Source organism: Seriola aureovittata, chromosome 9, assembly GCF_021018895.1.
Source record: "Seriola aureovittata isolate HTS-2021-v1 ecotype China chromosome 9, ASM2101889v1, whole genome shotgun sequence".
Classification (NCBI taxonomy): Eukaryota; Metazoa; Chordata; class Actinopteri; order Carangiformes; family Carangidae; genus Seriola; species Seriola aureovittata.
This window is the reverse complement of record NC_079372.1, coordinates 22,091,395-22,115,314: the sequence shown is the minus strand read 5'-3', so window position 1 is coordinate 22,115,314 and position 23,920 is coordinate 22,091,395. Positions and strand designations below refer to the sequence as shown.

At 43.4% G+C, this 23,920-nt stretch overlaps 1 protein-coding gene across 1 annotated transcript in view; it reads right to left on the bottom strand.

Moving 5' to 3' along the window:
* Nucleotides 1-1,307: 1,307 nt before the first annotated feature.
* Nucleotides 1,308-23,920, bottom strand: part of skia (v-ski avian sarcoma viral oncogene homolog a) — a 77,362-nt gene continuing 54,749 nt past the window's right edge. Inside the window, exons 2-7 of the mRNA XM_056384037.1 lie at nt 10,596-10,712; nt 9,810-9,925; nt 8,940-9,238; nt 8,478-8,824; nt 6,605-6,835; nt 1,308-5,348 (exon numbers count right to left, since the gene is read on the bottom strand). Coding sequence (XP_056240012.1) covers nt 5,160-5,348; nt 6,605-6,835; nt 8,478-8,824; nt 8,940-9,238; nt 9,810-9,925; nt 10,596-10,712 — 1,299 coding nt within the window. The 3' untranslated portion in view covers nt 1,308-5,159. The remainder of the gene's footprint in view (nt 5,349-6,604; nt 6,836-8,477; nt 8,825-8,939; nt 9,239-9,809; nt 9,926-10,595; nt 10,713-23,920) is intronic.

The window sequence follows — 23,920 nt, the reverse complement described above, 5'->3', positions numbered from 1 at the left end:
TTTGACACTTTTCCTGTGTTTTATTTGAAGTGTTGAACCATAAGAAGATATTAATGGTTTGAAGAATCAAAAACGGTCTCAGTGTCGCTGGAGCGCTAGTAACAACAGGTCGGTGAGCCAATCAGAAGAGAGGTTTCTGAGTTTGAGAAACTTAGGACGCCATTTTAATAGAAGCCGATCAGCATATGAACATTTTCATTGTTAATAAATTAGCATTTAGCAGTAGCCTTGTCTTGAGGAAGCCTCTGACTGAAACAGGGTAGACTAGCTGTAGCTTCTCAGTGGGACATGTTTCTGTGGGTTGAGTCACTGCTGTTATTTTTTGGTTTCTAGCGTCGTCTTCCGTTTTAAAATTTATACTTTACATATTCATAATGGCAGAGGCTATATTCCAGATACTTTTGTCTTTGTTTTAATATGGAATTTAATTTAAGGCAGGGTTTGAAGGTCTGACAGCTAACCTATGCTGTGCACACACTAATGAATGTTTACATCAAATGCTGTCAGGCTGAGTGGGCGTTAACTTCAGACCTAGCGTACATTCCTTTCTAGTTAAGTGTTTGCAGCTCATCTTTTCCATTTCACTGTTTTCACAGTAATTGTGGAGGTTTCTGCAGCAGCTGCTCTAAACCATATCTGTGTATATAAACCGGATGAGAGGGTGAAACCAGAAGAATGTTTAGTGTTGTTTTGGTTGGCTGTAAAGAGGCCGCTGCACTGACAAAGCTCTGCTTTGTTTTACCTGAAAGTAGTTGCATGTGTTTCATTTGTTTATCATGTATATTATTCTGATAGGACTCATTTCTTTTTGTTTTGTCATTGTTGCAGTATGTTCATTTTCTTTTATATTTAGTTAAGTTTTTCTTGTTTTTATGAATTAATTATTAATTATTCTGAGAATTCTGAAAAACAGAAAATGTATGCGATCAAATCAACAAATTAAACAGATGACAGGTTTTGTTGTTTCTAGTAATACATGTCTAGTTCTTGACTCAAGATGAATCCACTGTACAAATAGATTTTAACTTTTTACTCTCATCTTCATGAATCAATTTATGTCTCAGGAAATCCGAAATCAGCTCCCCTGTTTGTCTGCATGAGGACTCACATATCACCCATATGATACACATATGATTATTAATCATCAGAAGAGATGATCTGTCCCGACAGCAGGACACCACCCCCTCCCTGAATTCATCAGTGACATGAATTAGGAGGAAAACGCTCCGTCTGCAGTATTTACAGGATAATTAGGGTTTGGATTGTTTACCCAACAGGCAGTAATAAGGAGAAACTGGGTCAGTCAATCTGGACAAACAACTTTATTTCTGGTAATGCATCTATACACTGTACATTCAGTCACTGTAGTATATAAGCATAGCTATTTTCAAACATAATCTCATAAAGTCCTTTACTTTACAATATAGTCCGTGTCGTGAGAGAAGGGGACGGGTGTCGTCGGAGGAGAGATGAGGGAAAAAGGCGTGAAAAGATGAGGGAAACAAGGAGATAGATGAATAAGCCAAGGTTTTTTTTCATACTGTATATGTGGTATTAATAAATGGGAAAGCTTACATTTACCTCTTACATAAAAATATTTCTAGAATTGTAAGGTTTATATAGTATTAGCAGCAGCACAGGGCTAAAAAGATACATGAGGATTAGGGGGGAAACAATCTGCAAGTGGCATTGTGTGTGTGTGTGTGGTGTGTGTGTGTGTGTGTGTTTGTGTGTGTGTGTGTGTGTGCGTGTGTGTGTGTGTGTGTGCGTGTGTGTGTCTGTCTGTGTGTGTCTGTGTGTGTGTGTGTGTGTGTGTGTGTGTGTCTGTCTGTGTGTTTGTGTGTGTGTGTGTGTGTGCGTGTGTGTGTCTGTCTGTGTGTGTATGTGTCTGTGTGTATGTGTCTGTGTGTGTTTGTGCGACCCATACTGTAGGTCTGTTATCTGATACTGAACAAACTGTTAAAAATATATATGAACTGGTGAAAAAAGTCATTCAATATAAAGACTCTACAGTAAAAAAAAAAATGAAAGAAATGGATTAACATGTTTATGTAGGGAATATTCTCTTACGCACTGCATCATTAACTGTTTTTGAAACATTTCAGTTAAAACACAAATTCAAAAAAAAAAAAAAACAGAAACAAAAACAAGACAAGCTATTGTAAGAAAAGATTTCTTTTTGAAAAAGGAAACACCATGTACATATATTATACAATATTGTAAATGAAAAAAATATTTACATTTGAAAATTCTTATTCAAATCTTCACACTGGCTAGTATTTGTCTATTAATATGGACTGTTATTGCTGCTTTACTGTCCATTATATAGTAAAATGATTCTCCTTTAGAAAACAAGATGTTGTTAAACTGCTTTTTTCTTTTTTACGCGCGGGAGAGTGAAGAGCCAGTGTCGTTGTTGTCTCCCTTCTTTTGTAGAAAACCACGAGTAAAGTAAACTACACAGAGGCTATCAACTCTTTTTGAGTGTAAAAACAACTACAAAATGTACCAATTTTTAGGTCTGCCAAAGTCACAGACGCAGTGTCAGCCATGGCGGATAAGAAACGGGCTCGTCAACATAATGCCCTCTTTATTATCCTCGACACGTCCGCCTCGGGACAAGTCAGCAAAACTGGGAATAAACAATTAAGTCTTTATGTACAACCCAAAGTAACAATTCACCGAAGCAAGTGGGTTTTCAAGATCTTCTATAAAAATTGTTTGAACATGCATATCATTGATTTCAAATAAAGGAGGGAAAAAAAAAGCACTCATTCAGAAAAAAAAAGCCTTAAGCATCTAGCGTTTGTTTAATTGTTCTCTGCATTGAAAAAGAAATTGAGTCTGTAAACTGGTTGGTTTTAGGAACACTGATAAAAACAGCTGCTGAGCTGCTGAACCTGCACACAGGTAGACGATGAGAGGCCCCGCCCCTACAGCTTCATCATCAGTTCTCCTACTCTGGAAACCTTTCGCCCATGTCCAGGCACTTGAGGTTGTCCAGCATTGCATTTTATTTTATTTTTTCTCTCTTTTTTTTTTTTGTCGTCTTTTGCTTTTTGCAAGTGTGAAGTTTTCTTTTTTCTTAAGAACAATATACGGTTTGTTGCATTTTTTTTTTTTTACTTACTTCTTCCTCTTCTAAATAAGACAAATTGCTTTATGTTGCATAACACAATAAAACCCTTACATGTACAGTATCAATGCCCAATAACTGACTATATGTATGGCAAACTTTCTCAAATTTCATGCATAAAGAAAATATGAGTTTTCTATTGAAAAAAAGTGAACATAACAGACAAGCAATAAAATATCTCCACGTTTAAAAACAACATCAACAACCAAAGAAAAATTAGCATTAACACAATGTACATTCTGATTGCATTGTACCCGCTGTGTGACGGCAGAGTCGCGCTCTCCGCCTTCTGAATAAAATCAGATTTTAATCTTCCAACTTTTTGTTCAGAGGCCTGTAAAAAAAAAAAAAATCACCTCGATGATGTGCAGTGTGTCATTAGCGAAGTTTGAACCGGGTGTCATTATATTACAACAACGGGGAGAATTTGTTGCCAGAACCTTTGTAACAATCCCAGACTGCATCAGCAAGCAACAGGTAGAGCCTTTTTTTCTTTCCATTTATTTACAATACTTTGCCTTAAGAAAACAGAGCAACAGCATTTATTCGAGATGCATATAATCAATAAAATGCTCACTGAATTTATATGGTAGCAGTCGTGTATAAGATGATGTTTTCAAAGTAAGATTGAAGACAATAGTGGGAGTACAATGCATTATAACAGTATTTTTGTTATGACAAAGTGCGATTCATTATTGTAAAGTAAAAAAAAAACAAAAAACAAAAACAAAACATATATTTATATTTACATTAATTTAATTAAAATGAACATTTTGTGGTTCTTGCCAAAGTTGCCCCATCCAGTCCACTATGATTTCATACATGATGGTTCTGGAGTCAGCTGGAGTAAAAACAAGGCCACGCACATCTGGAGGATTTTATCTTTAGAAGATAAAGACATCCGGGTTTTGACCCAAACGCTTAAAAACACATATGGCAGCCAGTGTGAGTGTGTGCGTGTGTTTGTGTGTGAGCAACACTTGAGATGGAGATTGCTGGATATTGTTATTGATCATCCGACAAAAGTGCTCACTAAAACGGTACAGCATGTTTTTATGTCCAGCGTCCAATCCAGAGAGAGAAGAGTGAGAAAGATTTCGACCCCGCTCTGAGAAATAAATGATTTTTATAAAACAACAGGAGGAGGAGAAGATGGGTCACTCAAGCTCCTCCCCCTCAGTGGACTGCGATGGCTTCCTGAAAAACCGACAAAACCACGGTGGCACTGTGGAGAGTTCATCTGCTTGTTTTGTTCATCTTCTCATTTATTTGTATCTTTTATATTTTCCGACTCCAAGAGCACAGAGAAACAAAGAAACTGTCTTTCTTTTTGTTGTTACAGTTTTTTTTTTTTTGTTTGGTTTTTTTTTTTTTTTTTTTTAACATATCGCTATGTAGTCTCTTAAATAGCTTATAATGTCTTCAAAACCCTCCTTGTCCTCATCATCATGGCGAGGGACGGCGATGGAGACGTTTTTGGGAACTGTATGTTAAGTGTGAGCCCTGCTCTTCCTGGACCGTCACAACACCTCAACAGCTGTGTAACTCTAATAGAATATGATCATCTTTCAGCATTTATTATCACAGACGTCTGTCCAAAAGTCTCACTTTATTTTCTTGTCAGAGAAAATACAGGCACAACCACATTTTGTGCTATACATCTGCTTTTTCTTTCATTCTCGTGATGCCGTCTGAAGTTCTGTGAGTCTGGAAGGTGCCAGTCAGTGCTTGATTCAGAAACACATGCTTCCTTGCTGCACAATTGTATTTTGCTGTTTCCATTCACTTCACTTTTCATGGGCGTGATGGAGGATACAGGTCCTTGTTTCTTGTCTGTCTCTGGTCCGAAGGTGAGAGTCTTGTATTTTTGTGATCTGGAGGGCGAGCGTGATGGACAGTGGTGCGATGGGGCCCGGCCCGGGACTCCTGGGTGCTGGGTTCTCTGGTCTGAGTTGGGCAAATGATGTTGGGGGATCATGGCGACAGGGTTTGAATGATTGGGGAGGTGAGTTCAGCTGCTGGGTTAGTTCTCAGCCAGCATGTCCTTGGGCGTCCCGTCCTTGTCGCTGCTGGATTTGGGCCAGAGTTGCTGCTGTAGCTCCTTCACCACCCTCTCCAGGTGCTCCCTGGCCTCCCGCTCCTGCAGCAGGTCGGCTCTAAGCTGCTCGCGGTCGGCCTCGGCGTGCTGCAGCTTCATCTGGAGGTCCTCGATCTGGAAAACACATGGCAGGAAAGACCTGTCATCATACAGCAGAACAGATCTGACTCCGGACTTAACCAACCACTGAGCCTGTTCTATACAACCGTGCTGTATATCGCAATATTAGGGCTGGACAGTATGAAGATATTCACTTTTGAATATCACCAAAGCCTGATGTTAACGCTCTCCAGCTGCAAACAAAATGCCTTATTCCTGCGCTTCAGAATTCACACCCTGGTGGTGCAGTTGTCTGGGAGGCCAGCTTCATCAGTGTGGATGTGGTCTGAGTCGGAGTGTCTCCGCCTTCTTGGTCTGGTTTCCCAACCAATTGGGCTTAAACACTGTTTAACAAGTTAACAAATGATATTTCTGTAAAATTAGATTAGAATTACTGTGGAATTTGTATAAATGATCAAATTCTCTGCCGTTGGATCCCAGGATTTCCGCAGCTACAAGAAAACCCAGTGTCAGTTTGAATTTGAATGCAACTGTGTGATCACAATATAATCACCAAACTATTGTCTTAGTCCAGACAAAGGCCAAAAATTGCAAGATTGAGAACAAAAAATTTGTTTCTGCAGGAAACAATCAATCATATGTCCAGTCATATTTATCTCACTGCACTAATTTGAACAAATTTTACTTCTATCTATGTTGATACAATTTAGTGGCATTTATAGCAGAATGATCTTTGAGAGCACAATGATACTGGAAGTGTCTGAAAACTTTCCTGTCCTGGGCTGCAGCAACATAAACGCCTAAAACATCTTGTCTTAGTGACAGCCGTCCAAGGACAATTGCAGTCTCTGCAGGGAGGCACACAGATGCAGCTGGAGAGCATAACCTCCCTCTTGTTTTGTCTAATCTGCATTTCCCATGGTGCCTGGGGGAAGTCGACGTCTCTTCCTGTTTCCTTTCGTTGGAGGACTTATCGTACGTCTGTGCACTTGGCGCTACACCCATTTATTTTTGACTGGGGAAGAGGAAATGTGTTTTTTTTCTTGCCTTCTCCTCTGCTGACCTTGAGAGTGTGTGAGAGAGTGAAACACTGCAATTACTCTGAGGGTGTTGTCTAGACGTTCTGCCACCACATTTGCACACATTGTTAGTCTGGTCTGCCTACATGCTTGGCCTTGTTTGGCTTCATTTATACCCTTGTTCCACATTTCTCCAATGTATTATCAAGAGATTTTAATCTTATCTTTAAAGAGTTTAAACCCAAAGTGTGACCAAGGGACAGATTCTTCCAATCCTTCACCCTCACTGACCTGTGCCGAGTATTTTGCGCGAAGACGTCCAGCCTCGCAGCCCTTGTCGCAGACCCTCAGCTGCCGGGCCTGCTCCAGCTCCCGCTTCAGACGGATCCGTGACTCGTTGGCTTCCTTCATCTTCTTCTCGCTCTCGGCTCGCAGGCGCTCGATTTCCTTCCTCAGGTTTCGCTTCGCCTCGGTCGCCTCCCGAAGCTTCTCCTTCTTGGCCACTCGCAAGAACTCCAATTCCTGGGAAGATGAGAGTGTAGAGGTTAGCATAGAGGCAAGGCACCTATCTATCTGGGCTTTAAATGGTAAATTGACGGCACTTAAATTGTGCTTTTCCAGTCTTATAGACAATTTAAAGCACTTCACCCTACAGTGCTTTTGCTGCACACATTTGTTCACAGATATTTTTTAATATAACTTGAATGTATCATTGATAAAACTGTCCCTAAAGTGTCACACGGTGCTTATGCAACCGCTCTCCACACCAGTGGATGCATCTGTCACATGTCTGTTTCACTGTTGACACCCAAGCGCAGGCTGCAGTGTCCATGTCAGTGTTTACATTAAGCCAAGTCAGGGTTTAGGGCAACGTGTGGGCTGACAGAACTTAGGTTTCCTTCCTCTGAATCACTGAGAGAGTGTGAGTTTGAGTGTGAGTGTGAGTGTCGGTGCGTTCGTGCGTTCGTGCGTTCGTGCGTGTGTGCGTGCGTGTGTGTGTTGTGGTGACACACCCATAGTCTTCTCATGGGAACCCAGCAGTTTGGACAAACATGTCTGTCATCAAGCTTTGTTAGTTCCCTCAAAAAGAGTTAAAAGACACAATCCCATCACACCCTTTACTCTGCTGAGGCTTTACATAAGAACTCAGTGGATACCATCAGGGTTAGCTCAACTCAACACAGCAGGAGTTACACCAGCAGGTTGTTTTAAAGTGAGACCACTGTTCATTCAGCTGGGAGGTCAGCTGCTTGCTTCTGCACACTGACGGAAAGTGAAAGTGGAGTGCTGTCGTGCAGGAATCAGTTTTTCTTTGCTCAGGATGCAGTTTTTGTGTTCCTCACCCACACACACACTCCTTCGTCTGCACTTTCTTGTTCTCGGTCCAAGACCAAAAATAAAAATGGAAGTCTGGCCTTTTCCCTTTGCAGCAACATCCGCTGTCATTGTTATCACTTGCCAACTCATGCTAAGCTTTGCGGACAGTAATAATGACTCCAAATCCACTTCTGCATTTCTATGTGTTTGCTCAAGTAATTTCCTTAGTGCACCAACTCTGAAAAGTTTCTGTCAAGTCTGGTTTCATAAAAAAAAAAAAAAAAAAAGTTGGAGGAAGCATTAGGGTTGTGTGAATTGTCACGGACTGAGAAACCTAATTCTCTCAGCCAACAGTGACACATACCATGGTGCAGTCATTAAAATAAAATCATATACTTTGTTGATACAGCCTGTCAGTGAGAGAATAGAAACACTTGATTGTTGGTTGTAGATCACTATGGGTAACACCGGAAACATTTATAAGTCAGTGTTTGTATGATTATCTGTGTGTGCTGTTCAGTTATTGTACAAATAGACAACCACAGCTTCTCTATAGAGTTACACTGACGCATTTGGTGGGTTGGTGGCCTTGAATGACGCAGAGGTTAGTTTAGGTAAAGCAGCTCCTATGTTTGGTATGATAATTGAAAATACATTACAATCCCTTTTTAAATTGGCCATATTGTATAAAGAGTCAGTATTTGTGCACAGCTCTACTAACCACATCCTGGACCAAGCTCTGTACTTAACGCGCACGAATGAAGCTGATATCAATGTTACTCGTTTAACATGAGGAAAGATGAACACGCGTCATATTATTCTCGCAGTCACGTGAATGGGAGTGTACCTGTTGGAGGTTGCGTTTGGCCTGCAGGGCCGATCCCAGCTTCTCCTCCTGCTTCACCCTCATCTTAACAATCTCGTGCAGAAACTTCTCCTTTGACTCTTTGGAGTCGAGACCGTTGTCCAGCGCCTGCCTCAGGCTCTCCAGCTCCGACTCCAGCCCCAGCTCTGGAGGGGTGATGGGGGCTGCGACGGGCGCGATGGGTGCAATGGCCGCAGCTGAGGGGACAGTGGCCTCGGCTGACGTGACAGTGCAAATGGGCCCTTGGGCGCATGGCGAGCCCAAGTCCTTGGCTGAGCTGCTGGATGAGGTGAAAGACGGTGACGACAGGGAGGACAGGGACGAAGTGACTGTTGGGAGAGACGACAGACGAGAGACTTGGTTGATCTTGTCAAATCAGGACTTCATTTAGGAAGACAGTTGAGATCTATGGATCTAGTTGCTGGTATTGAGTTCTTTACTTACGTTCGTCCCGGCTCTCCACTTCGATCTCCACCTCAGAGTCCTTGTCATCCTGAGGCAGCGGCAGCTTGCTGGCAGTGAAGGACGGAGGGCAGGGGGCCTCTGATGGCGGCGGCTGGAGCTCCCCTGTGGCTCTTCTCTTTCGAGGCCTGGAGTTGGCTCCTTCACCCGGGGGTTCACCTCCACTTGGGTGGGAGGTGCTGGGTACTGACGGGGACATGGGACCCACCTTCCCCAGGGGTAGTGGTGTGAGGGCAACATTGGGGGCCACGCCATTCTCCAGACTCTTGTAGTTGTAGAAGCTGAGAGGAAACCAGACCGTTTAATTGCTCGTCTCATGATGTTTACATGAAATAATCCAAATCAAGACTACTTCATTTACAGGAGCTGCATTCAGGCAAGTAAACACAGCCAGGACCATATTGTATGGTCCGATCTGGACAGTCTATGCCAACCAGGGTAGAGAAACATTCAGATAAAGTGCCTGCAGCTCATTCCTCCCACTTTATGAGAAACTGGGCCAGATTAACTGTGATATGGTGCAGCCTGCACTGGCATCACCATGGCAAGTGGGTGCCCACATTATGAGTGTGTGTCAAATGTGTGTGAATGGTGGAGTGTGGGAGGCTGTGGTACAGTCAGACTTGACCTCTGTGACACCAGCCCACCCAGACAAGTGAGAGTGTGTGCTGGGAATTCATCAGATCCAGCGAAACAAAACAGCAATATATCATCACTCGCAGTAAAAAGCTCCTCTTAGAGTCCAGATATATCACTGTTTGTAATTAATTTTTTTTCTAAGTCAGTTAAGTGCTGTTTGGTGAGAGTATCTTCCATTTTGGATCTGGTTGTCCTGTGCTGTGCTGGGCTCACCTGTCTCTCAGCAGGGCCAGGGGGTGACTGGAGGGCTCCTTATCACCAGCAGAGATGTGGGGGGACCAGGGCCTGAAAGCTGACGGCCTCTGCCGGGGTTGAATGCAGTTAAGCCCCTGGAAAAAAAACAGATGATACTTTAAATCACAAATAATAAGAAATGAAATACCACAATGAACGCATTGCATGGATTAAAAAGTCTAGAGGTTTGATACCTAGAATAGGGTTAGCCTAACCCATGACGTCCGTGTTCTAATAATTATGATAATTATTCTTTTCTCTGCATTTAGTTGTTGAATTTCAGTGTAAAACTGGAACCACAAAGACGTTCTGGCGACTGAGATACTTTAGAATCACTGCAGATGTTTCCTCCTGAAGTTCGGTGTCACAGCTGCCTTTGACCTCGGGTATCCACTTGTAGAATATCTCAGGACTTTCAGTACTGTCTCACTGGAGAGGGGTCAGTATGAAGACGTTCTAAGTTTACCTCCATGGTAGATTTTTTTTTTTTAGGGAATATCGATCTTCACAGGCGACACCCATCATTATATTGTGGTTATATTCTGTTTCACTGCTCCCTCGCACTTCGCTCCATCTCAGTAAGCGACTCCTTCAAGCTCATCGCGTCTACAGTTACGCCCTATGTTAGCACGTCTCACCAAAGTCTAAATTTAAGCGCTACCCTCATCTGAAAACCTCTGTATAGCATTACATGACATCTCATCTCAGGCACCAATGCGTCATCATCATTACCCACATCTCCTTCCTGAGTTTAGCGGCACTGACCTTATTGGAGGCGGACAGGGACTGTAGCCAGTCGTGCTGCTTCTCTTTGTCGGCCAGCGGGGACTGCGATGGGAAGTCGTCATGTTTGGACTTTTTGATCGGGGTGGGATCTGAGGGCTGGAAGAAAAGAAGGACATTTGTTTTAAGTTTTAAAAATGCAGGACAGATCATACAAGTGAGATCTGGTTGTGTTTCATTCAGCGAAAATCTGTTCTATGTCAAACAAGTTTGAAAGTGTAAACACCGCCAGGTTGATTGATTTTCCCACGTGATATGAACGCACCGCAGGTTTCCCAGTTGGCTGCTGGCTGTCGGCTGTCGTGCTAAAATGTCAATGAACTGAAAATGCACCCACTGGTGTCAGACAGACCAATAACTGTGTGTGTGTGTGTGTGTGTGTGTGTGTGTGTGTGTGTGTGTGTGTGTGTATTTGTATGTGTGTGTGTGTATGTGTGTGTACTATGAGATGCCTGATAGGGGAGTGCCAGCAGAGGTGTCTGATAGCTGGAAGTGTGAGTGTGTTTAAATTTAGGTGTGGTGTTGACTCGGTGTGAAGTTGTGTGTCTTTCTGTGGCTCTGGAAGTTGCTACAGGCTTACTCTCTCTCTCTCTCTCTCTCACACACACACGCACACATACACACACACACAATCATGTTTGCTTGTGGGCAGCCAAGAGAGGAGGCAAGAGGTGACTGGGGCAGTGTCTGTCTGTCTGTCTGTCTGTGTGTGTTCTGTGTGTGTGTGTGTGCGTGTGTGTGTGTGTGTATCTGTCTGTCACACACAGATACACCCACACATACAGACAAGTAGGGGTTTGTTTCTCTTTCCCCCATTAGGCTGGCTCTGTGGCCATGACCTCAGCCTCTCCAAGCTGTGGCTGTCACTAGCTGCCACACACACACACACACACACACACACACACACACACACACACAGACACACACACACACACACACACACACACACACACACACACAAGGGCAATTGCAATGCATTTCTGATTGAACAAAGCGTGTGTGTGCAGCTTTCCAAGAAAATCCAAATCGAACACTTTTCTTGTCGGAGGATTTGTAATGTTTCCTGAAGCAGGTGGAGGACAGATGATGCAGATAATGAAACCCAGCAGGGAATGAATTATTATGAGTTAACTACACAGAGATTGTATGACTGTGTATGGCTCTGATGTGGGCATGTAAATAAAAATAAAACTGTTCTTTTTACAGAGAAAATTAAACCTCTTATATTTGGATTTTAAACACTAAAGTAGTTTCTACCGAAGGATTTAAATTCTTCTAGACTTTATGATCTGACAGATACTTTGTTCAAAAGAATCCCACCTCAAATATGAAATTTTGTGAGCTGTATAAAAGCCGCTTCCTTTTGAGATAAATCTTTTTAAAACCTGTGGAGGAAAGCTACATGAGTCTGTACTGACTTGAGCATCAGCTGCTGTTCAGTTCTGCTGTTATCATACATGTTTTTATCAGTGTGCAGAGATCCCGTGTTGGAGTGGAGGTCACACACATGCAACCCAGATCTGAGCCTGTCAAACCAACAATATTTCTAGAGGGGATATATTCACTCACTCACACCGCTCGCTCTCTCTCTCTCTCTCTCTCTCTCTCTCTCTCTCTCTCTCTCTCTCTCTCTCTGCTTCACTCTGTGGTGCTGTCTCGCTCTCATGTTCTCTCTCTGAGGATCTCCCTCAGGAATCTACAGTGAACTGCTGCAGTGTGAAAGAGTGGGCAGAACACACTGACACACGCATGCACACACATATACACACACATCACCCCCTGCGTGGTGTCAACAGGTGGTCATTGGTAATGGGGTTAGGTGCTCTCCCTCTCTCCACCACGCTGGCAGTATGTCATGCTCTGCTACGTGTGTGTGTGTGTGTGTGTGTGTGTGTGTGGTGTGTGTGTGTGTGTGTGTGTGTAACTAGAGCTGCTCTCACAGGAAAGCAGCGTGGCTAGACAAACAAATATGACTGAGGTCTGCTGACGTGACAGCTGCCCTCCATCCACCTGGCAGTGTCACAGTTTCATGTGCAACTCCATGACCATCATTGCCTTTCCCTAACAACGCCAAGGAGCCTCCATGGTCTGTAGGACTCGTCTGAAACCTTCATGTTGTATTTCTTAAAGGCCTCATATTGTATAAAGTGAGGCTTCCATGTCTGTTTTGACCATAAAGCAGGTCTAGGTTCTATATTAATATAATAATATGTGAAAGTATCAAAGAGCTCAGTCCAAAGAGAAACGCACACAGGCTGTTTTCAGAAACGGAGCCTTAAAAAGAGCCGTCAGGACTTCTGTAACTTTGTGATGTCACAACAAAGCAGTCACCGCTCTCCTTCATGCCCCAAGCCCGGTCCACTGGATCCTCCAGCCAACCTGGCAGGATTTGCTTTCTCTGAGTATTTACCTGAAATCTGCAATATTTTTATTCAAATGCTCAGAAAACAGTGAGCCAATCAGAAGAGAGGATCAGAGCCTCTCTTACTGACCCGTTGTTACTATTGCTCCAGAGAGAAGCCTTAGACAGGCGATATAAAACTACATCAATATGGTTTTTGGTTAAAACTACAAATATATCTTCTTATGGATCAATACTTACTAAAACACAGGAAACGTGTCAAATATGGGACCTTTTTAAGGCTTTCATCTCAGGACCATGTTTTTGGTCCCCTTAAAGGCGTCCTTAAAATGTGGAAATGAAATTTATGGATTTCTAGATGTTTCATTTCAAATAAAGGAGATTAGAGGTTAGCCCTCGTTTGAAGAGCTATTTTCATTTTTTTTTTTTTTTACAAATAACCACATCAGAGGAGGTTATTTGTGAAAAGACACATGCTCCAAAGATCAAAGTGAAACATGCTGTCTTGTTTTTCTCATTTGTGTCATGTAGTTTTCTGTGCAGAGTCAGACTATATCTGAGTAATGAGCTGTTTATCTCAGACACAGTTTTTCTAAACACTTCTATGGAAAAAAGGGTTGAAACGTCCAAACATTTATGTCCACTACAAACACCTAATGCAACTCATATAGTACATTTAGTTGTCTATTTTTGCATGCGATTTGGACGATTTTAAGCTTAGGGTAAATATAAATAGGTAAATAGGTTGATTTACCAGATTTCAAAGACATCCACACAATAACTGTCGGAATATTTTAGTCCAGACTGGAGTGATTGAGCAGCCAATTTATTGACCAACTGACCGACTGACTGACTGACTGACTGGACGACATGATTTACTGCGCTGTAACTAAAACACAGTAAGCAGAAGCTGTGCACATGTTGTACATTATTGTTTTTTTTACATTTCAAAACCCCTTTCTTTGTAATGAGAGGATGGTTTTTAATTGCTGTATGTAGTAAAGAGACTGTGTACAATACCAAACTGTAGTACAGAGGAGTCCTGACTGTGGTTGGTAGGCTTGTGTGTTATCTAAAGATGAAGAGATATGTCCTACATAACAGGGCAGCAATGCAGGGCTAGAGGCAAGAGGCTAGTCTCTGCGATTCAGCCCAGAGAGTGGCTGATCATTCACACACACACACACACACACACACACACACACAGCACTGCCTCTGGGCAGAGTGTCTGTGCCACGTGCCAGTCCTCGTCTCGTGGATTACCAGTTGCCAACGCCGCGGCTCTCCATCAGGGCGAGCTCTGGCCCCGGTAATCTTGGACGGAGAAGAGCGTCGGGGGGTCAGCAAAATTGGCAGCTGAGCTCTTTGGGCTCAGCGGTGGGGGCTTCAGGGAGGGAGAAATCTGCATGTCTCGATTACTGAACAGTGGGACTGTGAGACATGAGGCAAACAGACAGCCGGGGTGGGAATTCCTGTTTTTAAAAAAAAGCGTCTCGGTGATGTCTGTGGTGCTGGTTCTCAGGGGATCCAGTGTAAAAACATAGACTGGTGTGATTTCACTATAATTTGATTCACTTAAAATGATCCCAGTAGAGTGAATGATATCTTCCTATGTGGGATTAAACATTATCAAACAGGGTCTGTGGCTGAGGGACACACACATACACACTCAGACCCCGACCGATACACTTCTCATGGAAACTTGACAGTGCTCTCTGACTTACAGCAGGCCTGCTGCAAGTGACAGAACGGGGCTAACTTCAAAGACACACAAAAATATGTGTGTGTGTGTGTGTGTGTGTGTGTGTGTGTGTGCGTGTGTGTGTGTGTGCGTGTGCAAACATCCACGCACTTTGCAGCCCACCCTCTTCATGATCCAGGGTGGATTACGCAGCATAGACAGGATGTCACACTTCTAAGATAAGGCCTTCCGATTAGGTGAGGTGTGTGTCAGACGTGCTCAGACTGCTGCGCCGTCTATGTATGTACTCAGCTGCAACGCCTCACACTGAGAACATGACACCTCATAATATCTACGCAGCAGCATTACACTGGTGTCGGGGGGGGGGCTGGCCTTTTATTAAAAGACAGATATCATTTTATGATTATTTTTCATGCTTCCAGAGAAAAGTAGTACAGCCCCAAGAGCAAAAAATATTGGTGCTGCACCTTTGAAGCATGTATCTGTCAAATGCCGATTTACGGCCCCTTACTTCACACACGGCGGTCAGGAATATCCCCTGCATGAGAAACTCACAAATCCTCCAGTCATGGGGCAACAAAGGTGGAAACAACGAGAGCGTTGGGCTTATCTCAGCTGCCGTAGGGGGACCCCACGCAGGGGCTCATGTGTGAGCACGTGTCTGGGCAAGTGTATGTGTGTGTGCGTATATGTCTATGGCTGTGTGTATGTGAGTGTGTATGTGTGGCAGAGACAGGATGGGTGGGGTGATAACAGTCTTCTCGGTTGAGGACTGTCTGTGCTGTTTGAAACTCTCATGGTTTCGGCATACTTCCTCTGTCTGCAGGCCACTGCTGTTTGTCACTGACTGAATGCTATGAATAGCACTTTTTTATCACAATACAGTGAAGGATTTCGTCAGACTCGTAACTTAGCAAAAACCATTTTTGCCGCCCTGAATCACTCTTTTTGAAAGGTTCTTTACCTCTAGCGCTCTAATCCCTCTGCAGTGGACTTTCATAAAGGAAAAAAAGCTTGTTTTCTAAATGCCCCCCCCCCATGTCTTCCATGTTAAGGAGATTCAAATGAATATGTGTTGAGACAACAAAGCTGCAATCAGAGAAATATTTCACCAAGAACTGAGGACAAAATCTGTGGATATGTGTGGTTGAGAGAAAACTTACTGGGGAAGTGAAACTTGTGATTAAAACTGACTTTGTTACATTTTCACTGTGTTGACCTTTAGGCAGTTTAATTACATTTTTCCCCCTAAAGTTGCGGACGTACAGAAATGCTCTTAAAGACCCTAGTGGTCCCACGATGGGGAAGCGGTGCTATAAAAAAAAAAAAGCCTTGAAGGAATGTATGAAATGTTCCAAATCATCCTGTTGTACCTTTTCTGAACATATCAGAGGCGTTGTTTCTGTTAGCGAGTACGCTGAGGAAGCAAAGGGCCACAAATGAGTCAGTCAGCACAGAGTTCATGTGGAGGATGTGGAAGTCCCGCAACCTGAACAACCATTCAACCCTCTGATACAACCTCGTAGGAATATCTCCTGAAACACCGCACCTACGGCGGCAGGCGTACCGGACCTTGGTTGTCATGGTTCCAATAATGAACATGCGGACTGTACCCAGAGCATCGTACCTATCTTCGTCACCATGGTTACTATAATAACAGTCATTGCTCGTTTAGGTTAAGGAAAAGTTTGTGATTTAGGTTAAAATAAGTACTTCCTCAACATTAGACAATCTTTGTTGTCATGGTTACAATAGAAAACGTGAGAATAGAAACAACATATACTGCCACTTTCACATGGGAACCGAACACCGCTCTCCTGTGTCATATTCCAGTGTTTTGTTGACCCATCCATCCACCACATCCTCCTCCTGATGTGGACTTTATCGCTCTCTGTATTACGTCATCGCACTTTCCATTGCTCCTGTCATAATTACCACGGCTGCTAGATTTCGCCTAACAACAAAATGTAACTATGGGTCATAGTAACCTGCTGCACAGATGACCTATGGGCTCATTTTATACAGGAGCAGATCAATCTCCATCCAGGGAATTGGTGGAAGAAGAAAATGGCAGATTATAGATTAAAGAAGAATCCTTTGTTACATAAAGACCCAAATGGGAAACGCAGCTACAACTACTTTCTATTTCAAGTCCAACTTAATTTGACTTAAACAAAGTCAAGAAGGCAACAAATATGGAGGAAAGGTTGTTCTTGTTGTTACGGGCCTTATGGTTTACACAATCACTCTCTGAAAACTTGATTTCCAAGCTGAGGTGAAACTCGCCTTAGGAAAGTTTAGATGTGAGAACGATGTAGACATCTCATGCTGTTGAAAACGGGAGTGCCCCCCCCAAAAAAAAGCCACCAAATCCTATCGGCTTTAACTCGAGCTGCTCTTGTGACAGAACGCTGAATCTGTTTCTTGATACAATCTGTCAGTTCCGTCTCCTTGTTATTTTTTTTCTGCCACACCCTCCCTACTCCTTGTCCTCCTCCTCCTCCTCCTGCTGTCTGCCCCCGAACCCTCCGCCCAACTCGTCTATCTGTTTGAGAGCGTTTCCTGTGTCATAGATTACCGGATGTCCTCTACAAACAAGCAAGATTCCAGTCGCAGAGAAAAAAAAAGCAAGCAAAAGAAGTTAGACAGAGACTGCAAGAAGCATCATGGGTAAACAAAGTGCCTGCAACTGAAAACTCTCATGGAACAAGATGGCTGTCATAAACCAAATGAGAGCATAACACCAAGAAGAAAACTTTTTTTTTTGATTAACTGTGTTCTTCAGGTTCAGTTTGGCGTTCACCAAGAAGCAGTTATCTCCCTAACGATCTCATGGCTTGCCTCTAAGAAGACTTTCGCTTCTATAAGCAAAATAAACTGCCAGCTGGGGAAGACTGTGAAATGTAGCTGAAAGCTCTGGAAAGAAGATTTCTTTTTGTTAAAGCTGCTCAGAAGTGACATGATAAATTGTTAAAAAAAAAAAAAGAAAAGAAAAGAAAGAAAACTTTTTCAGTGCCGTGTAAATCTTGGAAACACCACTTGTCACTGCAAGAAATCATTTCTGCTTTGACCGCACAATGCGACAGTGTCAACACCGCATGGCTGTCAGAGACCAGCAGCAGTGTAGTGGTATGGTGCTAAACAGGTTGCCTAACCCAACTCCCCCCCAGACTAGGCCAAGATGAAAGGGCAAACAACGTGTTTTCTTTGCTGTTTCTTTGCTCAGGAGGGCGAGCGGAGCCGCACCCTGCCTGTGACCTGACTTTAGCCTCTCTGCATGTCTTGCTGGGGCCCATAGTGGTGGAAAAGGGAGGGGCCCCTTCCTGGAGGCAAAGTGAGAGCTTAGCTCACCTCATACAAAACAGTCACAAAAACCCCCCACACATATGCTGGGAAACAAACAGGTGTCAGACAGCATGTCATTCCACTGCTTATGCAAAAAAAAAAAACAGGCTGACTGACTGGGGACGCTCAGGTTCAAGGCTGAATTCATTAGCTGTTGGCCTTGCAGCAAACAAACAAGCTGAAGCACTTTAGTTTCCCCCTGAGGTCTGAGCAGTGAATTGTTGTGAGCAGTGTTGGGAAGGTGAGCTGTTGAATTTACCACCTGTCTATGCTAATTTCTCAAGTCAGAATGACACTCGCTCCTGTGTGTGTGTGTGTGTGTGTGTGTGTGTGTGAGAGAGAGAGACGGACATACGGGATAAAAATACACCGAGCACCGTGGCTGCTCGCTCAAGTGAGATTCCTCGACTGTGCGTTTGTGGGTTACACACACGCAGAGCTCCAATTCTGGCAACTAGTTCATCCCACCATCGTCTCCTTGGCTGAGAAGTCACAGAGAACAATGGGTGCTCTGTCTTCAGTCAAGTAAATAGCAAAGAAAACACTTTACATAGTTACAGTCAAACCATTGCAGCACTGCACTGCAAAAAGATCAAATTAATGTTATTATTCAAGAGCCTCAGTCTTGCTGAGGCAGAGTTCTGACTTCAAGATAAACTGGTTTGCTGACTGCACTGATCTAATATTCACTTTGATTTAGTGATGAGAAATTTCTCCCATGCTCAGCACATAAGTAACTGTATTTATTCACTTCAAGTTTGGAATTATAAGCGAGTATTAACTTGTTGAGCTTGTTGAGAACAGTGTTAAGACTCGCAGGCAAAGACACCTGCCGGGCAACAGCACAGCACAGGACTGATTGTGCGTGTGTGTGTGTGTGTGTGTGTGTGTGTGTGTGTGTGTGTGTGTGTGTGTGTGTGTGTGTGTGTGTGTGTGTGTGTGTGTGTGTGTGTGTGTGTGTGTGTGTGGCAGATGTTCAGACTATCAGGTAGCTGTATTCAGAGAGGAGGCCCCAGCAGTACCTGCCTGTACCACCTCCCCTCACATAAACCCATCATTTATCCCATTAGAAGGGAAGCTTCTCCTGCATTCCCCTGCTACTTGAAAGAAAAACAAAAAGACACTGTGTTTCCACAGTCCTAGTAAAAAAAAAAAAAAAAAACAGCTTGTATTGATACTGCTGCTCCGACTAAACATGCCAGTTCTCCTGTCACCTCCCAGTGTTTTCCTGGGGGGACAGTGTAATGCTCAGTTCCTTTCTTATTTCAACATTTACATTGGAGGATTTTTTTATTTCCCAGAAAGTTTTATGGCATCTGGGTCTGCTGTTGTTCCTGAGGTCTCCACTTCCAGGAAGAGTCCGGAGAGGCTGGTAGACAAAACACAGGAGAAGCCTCCCGGAGCCGCTGTCACCAGCCAGGCTAAAAGTTAAAGACTTGAAACAACTGATAAAAAAAACAACTGCCAGGAAACATAACCTGTCAATATGTGATGAAATGTGTCTTTGATTGGGTCAAAAGGGTGTAAAAAATATCTATGCTCTAGAGCTTTACATCGAATGAAAGAGATGTGTCTCCAACTGGAATGTGCCTGAGCATCTGAGCACTCTTAAAACTCTTTCCAGCAATGGTGAATAGTGAGTGTTTGTTTCCTATATTTAAACATCAGGCCATAAAAGGAAGTACAGGTGACAGGTGGGTATGGAACATTAAAGTGAAAGTGATAGAGTGCCACAGGGATGATGTATTTTTATGGGCTAACCAGGATGTTAGCATCACGCTGGTTCTCTCAACAAAAGGTCAATAGGGTTTTTTTCTTTTGGATTACTGCAGAAAATAAACTCTGAAGAACTAAAATGCTATCTTATTTCTGGGTTTTAGGATTCATTCCTGTGGAACTCTATGCTAAATTAGCTTAGCAACCACCATTACAAGTCCTCACTAGGGAGCTATGCTATGCTACACAATGCTGTTGTCACAACTGAGAAGACAAGAGGCTAAATAAGTTCCTGGGTCTCAAAAGGAAAGGAGGGCCCTTTCCCAAACACATCGGTGAATATAGAGGGAAGGATTGAGAGGTGAAGAAGGGAAGAAAAAAGAACAGAAACAAGAGAAGAATAAACAGTCTGTGGCAAGGGATCAAGTCTGAGCACAGAGCGACAGTCAGACACACAAACAGAGGATTTCTCAGATAAAACTGCTGCTTATCAAAAAAGGAAGTGAAGACAGGCAGCCTTGTTTTTAGCTCCCCCACCATCTGACGGCTCTTACACGCTTCCATTAGCCACAGAATTTTAACAATTCAAGTCCGAACATGGAAATCATCAAAAGTGTTGTTTCACAAGTTTCACGTGACAGCAGTGATATGCACGGAAAAACAAAGTGTAAGTAAGAGTAATGAGAGAGAAGACAACGAATGACTCCTCTCGTACCGCAGGCCTTCACACTGCTGCCTGGAGGCCATGCAGAACAGTTCTGAATACACATACACATGGGGACACACACACATGAACACACACACACACACAAAGAGAAGGAAAGGGAAGAGATTGGGAGCTTTGGGAAGGGAGCAGGGTCTCCATTTCCTTTCGCCAAATTTGCTTTGGCAACTCTTTCCGTGGGAATGGTGAGAGAGTAGCTCCCCTCAGCCGGAGAGAGCCAGGGATCGGCCCACCAAGTAGACGGAAAGCTCAGAAACGTAAAATGGAGAACGAAGGGGGGAGGGTGGGAGGTGGGGGTAAGTAAATACAGCTGGACTTTTCCATGGCTTTTCCTTTTCCATCCCTTTCTTGGCTTTTGCTGTTTTTATACGGATCATATGCAACTAACATTTATAACAAGCTATACTGACAACTTACTACTATACTGACCCTCCGCATATCTGGCCTGCGATGTGCTTTATCTTTAAATTTGACTATTTTCAGTAGAGGCCAATACCAACATTTAGGAGTGATGATAGTGTATAGGAAAATTATTTAAATTTTGCAGTGTAAAATAAACTTTGTCAGGGCTGTCTGTCTCTGAGCTTCTCTTCTGATTGGCCGACTGTTTACTCAGTGATCAAATAAAATATATATCAGATTTCAGGTAAACACTCAGAGAAACCAAATCCTGCAAGGTTGGATACTTTGTCCAGGTAGGCGGGGGTTGGGGCATGACTGAGTGCAGTGTGCTTTGTTGTGACATCACAAAGTTACGGAGGGCCTGACAGCTCGTTTTAAGGCTCACTTTTTGAATACAGGCTGTGTGCGTTTCTCTGGGGACTGAGTGCTTTGATACTTTCACAGTATAAATATAGAACCTAGACCTGCTTTATAATCAAAAAACATATGGAAAACTCACTTTATATAATATGGAACCTATAAAAGTTCCTCAAATTAGACCTTAAAATAACATAACTATACACCAACACAAATGTATGATCAGCTAATATCAACCTCATCATACAGCATGTTCATGTATTCTTATAACATGGCCGCTTCTGTTTATGTCCGCAACTTTGCTTTTAGACCGGGCCGGTCTCGAAATCGTCAAAAGACGCCAAGAAAAGAATTTAATGTCCCCTTTATGATCTTAGACAACAAATGTTTAAGAGCCATCTAAAAGCAGGATAACTCAATTTGCTCCATTTTTAAAGTTGTTCTAATCCCTGCTTATACACTAATGGACATTTCCCATTGATCTGTGTGTGTGTGTGTGTGTGTGTGTGTGTGTGTGTGTGTGTGTGTGTGTGTGTTCAGTCTCATGTACAGACGTCTGAATGCTTACTAGTTAATAATATTAGATGACAACCTAAACCGTTACACTAACTGGTGCTGATGAAAACCATTTCCTTCAGCCATACTGTATTTCTGTTTGTGGTTAAAAATCAAAGACCTGCTGTTCAGTTTATACAATTCTCACAGTTTTATTATCTAACGCTTTTCATAATTTGGGTTGATTGGTAAAGTCTGTGATGAGCCAGAATTGTGTTTGGCATCAGAGCTGTGGAATAGCAGAGGAGAGAAGAAAATTCCTGCATTTACAGCCTCGTAAACGACGCTTTCTGCGTGGAGGAAGGTCGTAGGGAGGCGCGAGTGAGGAGGAATCTGCTGATGGCTCTTTTCCTTGCATTGGTGCAAAAAGCCGCCCTGTTTAAAAGGAGGCCAGATGTGAATTATGGGTAACAAGGGGAGCAGTGTGTCTGTGTGTGCGCAGGGTCGGGGGAATGCGGGGCATAGGGCAGATTTCTGCTTGGAGTGTAACGTGCCCTGAGGTTGAGGTTGCTTGTGAAAGGGTTAAGTCGCATGGCTGAGCAAATACATAAATAGCACTGGGGGGTGTGTGTGTGGGCATGGCGGCTGCTGCCAGCTGGCATGGAGGGCATACACACACACACACACACACACACACACACACAGACACACACACACACACACACTGGCAGTTTGATTTCTAAGTATTACTTATGGGGCACTGGAACACCAGCAGGCATTTCGGGTACCCCGGTCCAGCCTGCACTGCAGCAGATGCTTTAACATGTGACAAACTCGCTAAGAGTGCTGTGCAAACACACGCGCACGCAGCCACACACACATACGTGTATGTTTCCACACTTGTTTTAAGTCACACTAACTTATGCGCACGTACACACAAATGCAAACACACCAAAAAAAAAAAAAAAAAAAGCAGACCCGCCTGCTCTCACACATCAAAGGAGCTCCCAGCAGCAGAGCGGAGCTGCAGACACAGGCCTCATCCCATAATGATAAATCACATCCCAACACCTAAAACAAACTCTCAACCCTTCTTAACTGCACTAAGATGGACACCCCAAACAAAACAGATGACTAGGTGCTCCCTGACACCCTCATCCTTTGAACACACACTCTCTTCCTGCATGATGTTTTCACTAATCTCAGAGGATTAACAGGTTTAGGGTCTCTGGAATGATGTCAGGTTGTAATTTTGAAATCTGACATGAAGAGTTTGTTGTGTTCCCTACTTGTATCTATCTATCTACCCATTGACATTTGTCGTTTTTAGTAACAGGCCTGGGTGGACTTCCTAAAATGGGACGGGACAGTGGATAATAAGGGTTTGCCATGTTGTGCGTGCATCATGTGTCCTTGTGATCATGTGCACTGGCAGTTTGCTGTGCATGGATCCTCCTGTCAGAGAGGAGGATGAGGGGGATTTAACTGAGGGTGGGGGCTTCAGTCAAATCCCCTCTCATCTTACAGGCATCATTACGCCCGCTAAAGCCTCATCCCTGGAGCCCTCCACTACCAGGGGCCGGGACAGACCACCAATTACAGTCTTAACCTCTCTCTTGCCCTTTCTGTCTCTATCTCACTGACACCTACAGCTGGAGGAAAGGGGGGGGGGGGGTTGATAAAGATGCGGCTTCATAAAAGCTGCCGACATTACATACATTATCTGCTGAGCTGGAGTAAGACGTAGTGTTTCCCCTACATGCAGCCGTCTGTGGTTCACCGCCACAGTTTCACCATGGCGACAATGCATCATAAACAATGAAAATTCCATTATGACATCTTAAACTTTTATTGCAACGCTCCATTGAGTGATTCATGAATAAAGAAGCAGCACCGCTGTCACTGATATGGTGGTGAAGAGTAGTTTGACAAGACAGACAGGTAAACTGTAACAAGTGAATTACTCAGGGCTGTAGTATTCGAGTCCAGCCTTGTTCTTTTGTTGTCTCACTCATCTTGTTTTTCTCTTAGGCCTCATTAAAATGATATTAATACTGTCTGTTGAGTATATAAGAGATGGCAGCAGCTCATCATCATATGAATGCTGAATAATGTGCTGGGGATTAACTGGTTCCATAGTGCAAAGGACCTGTAAGCCTTGATTTTCAGTTCAGTCAAAGCTTGCAGGACACAGCTACAATACA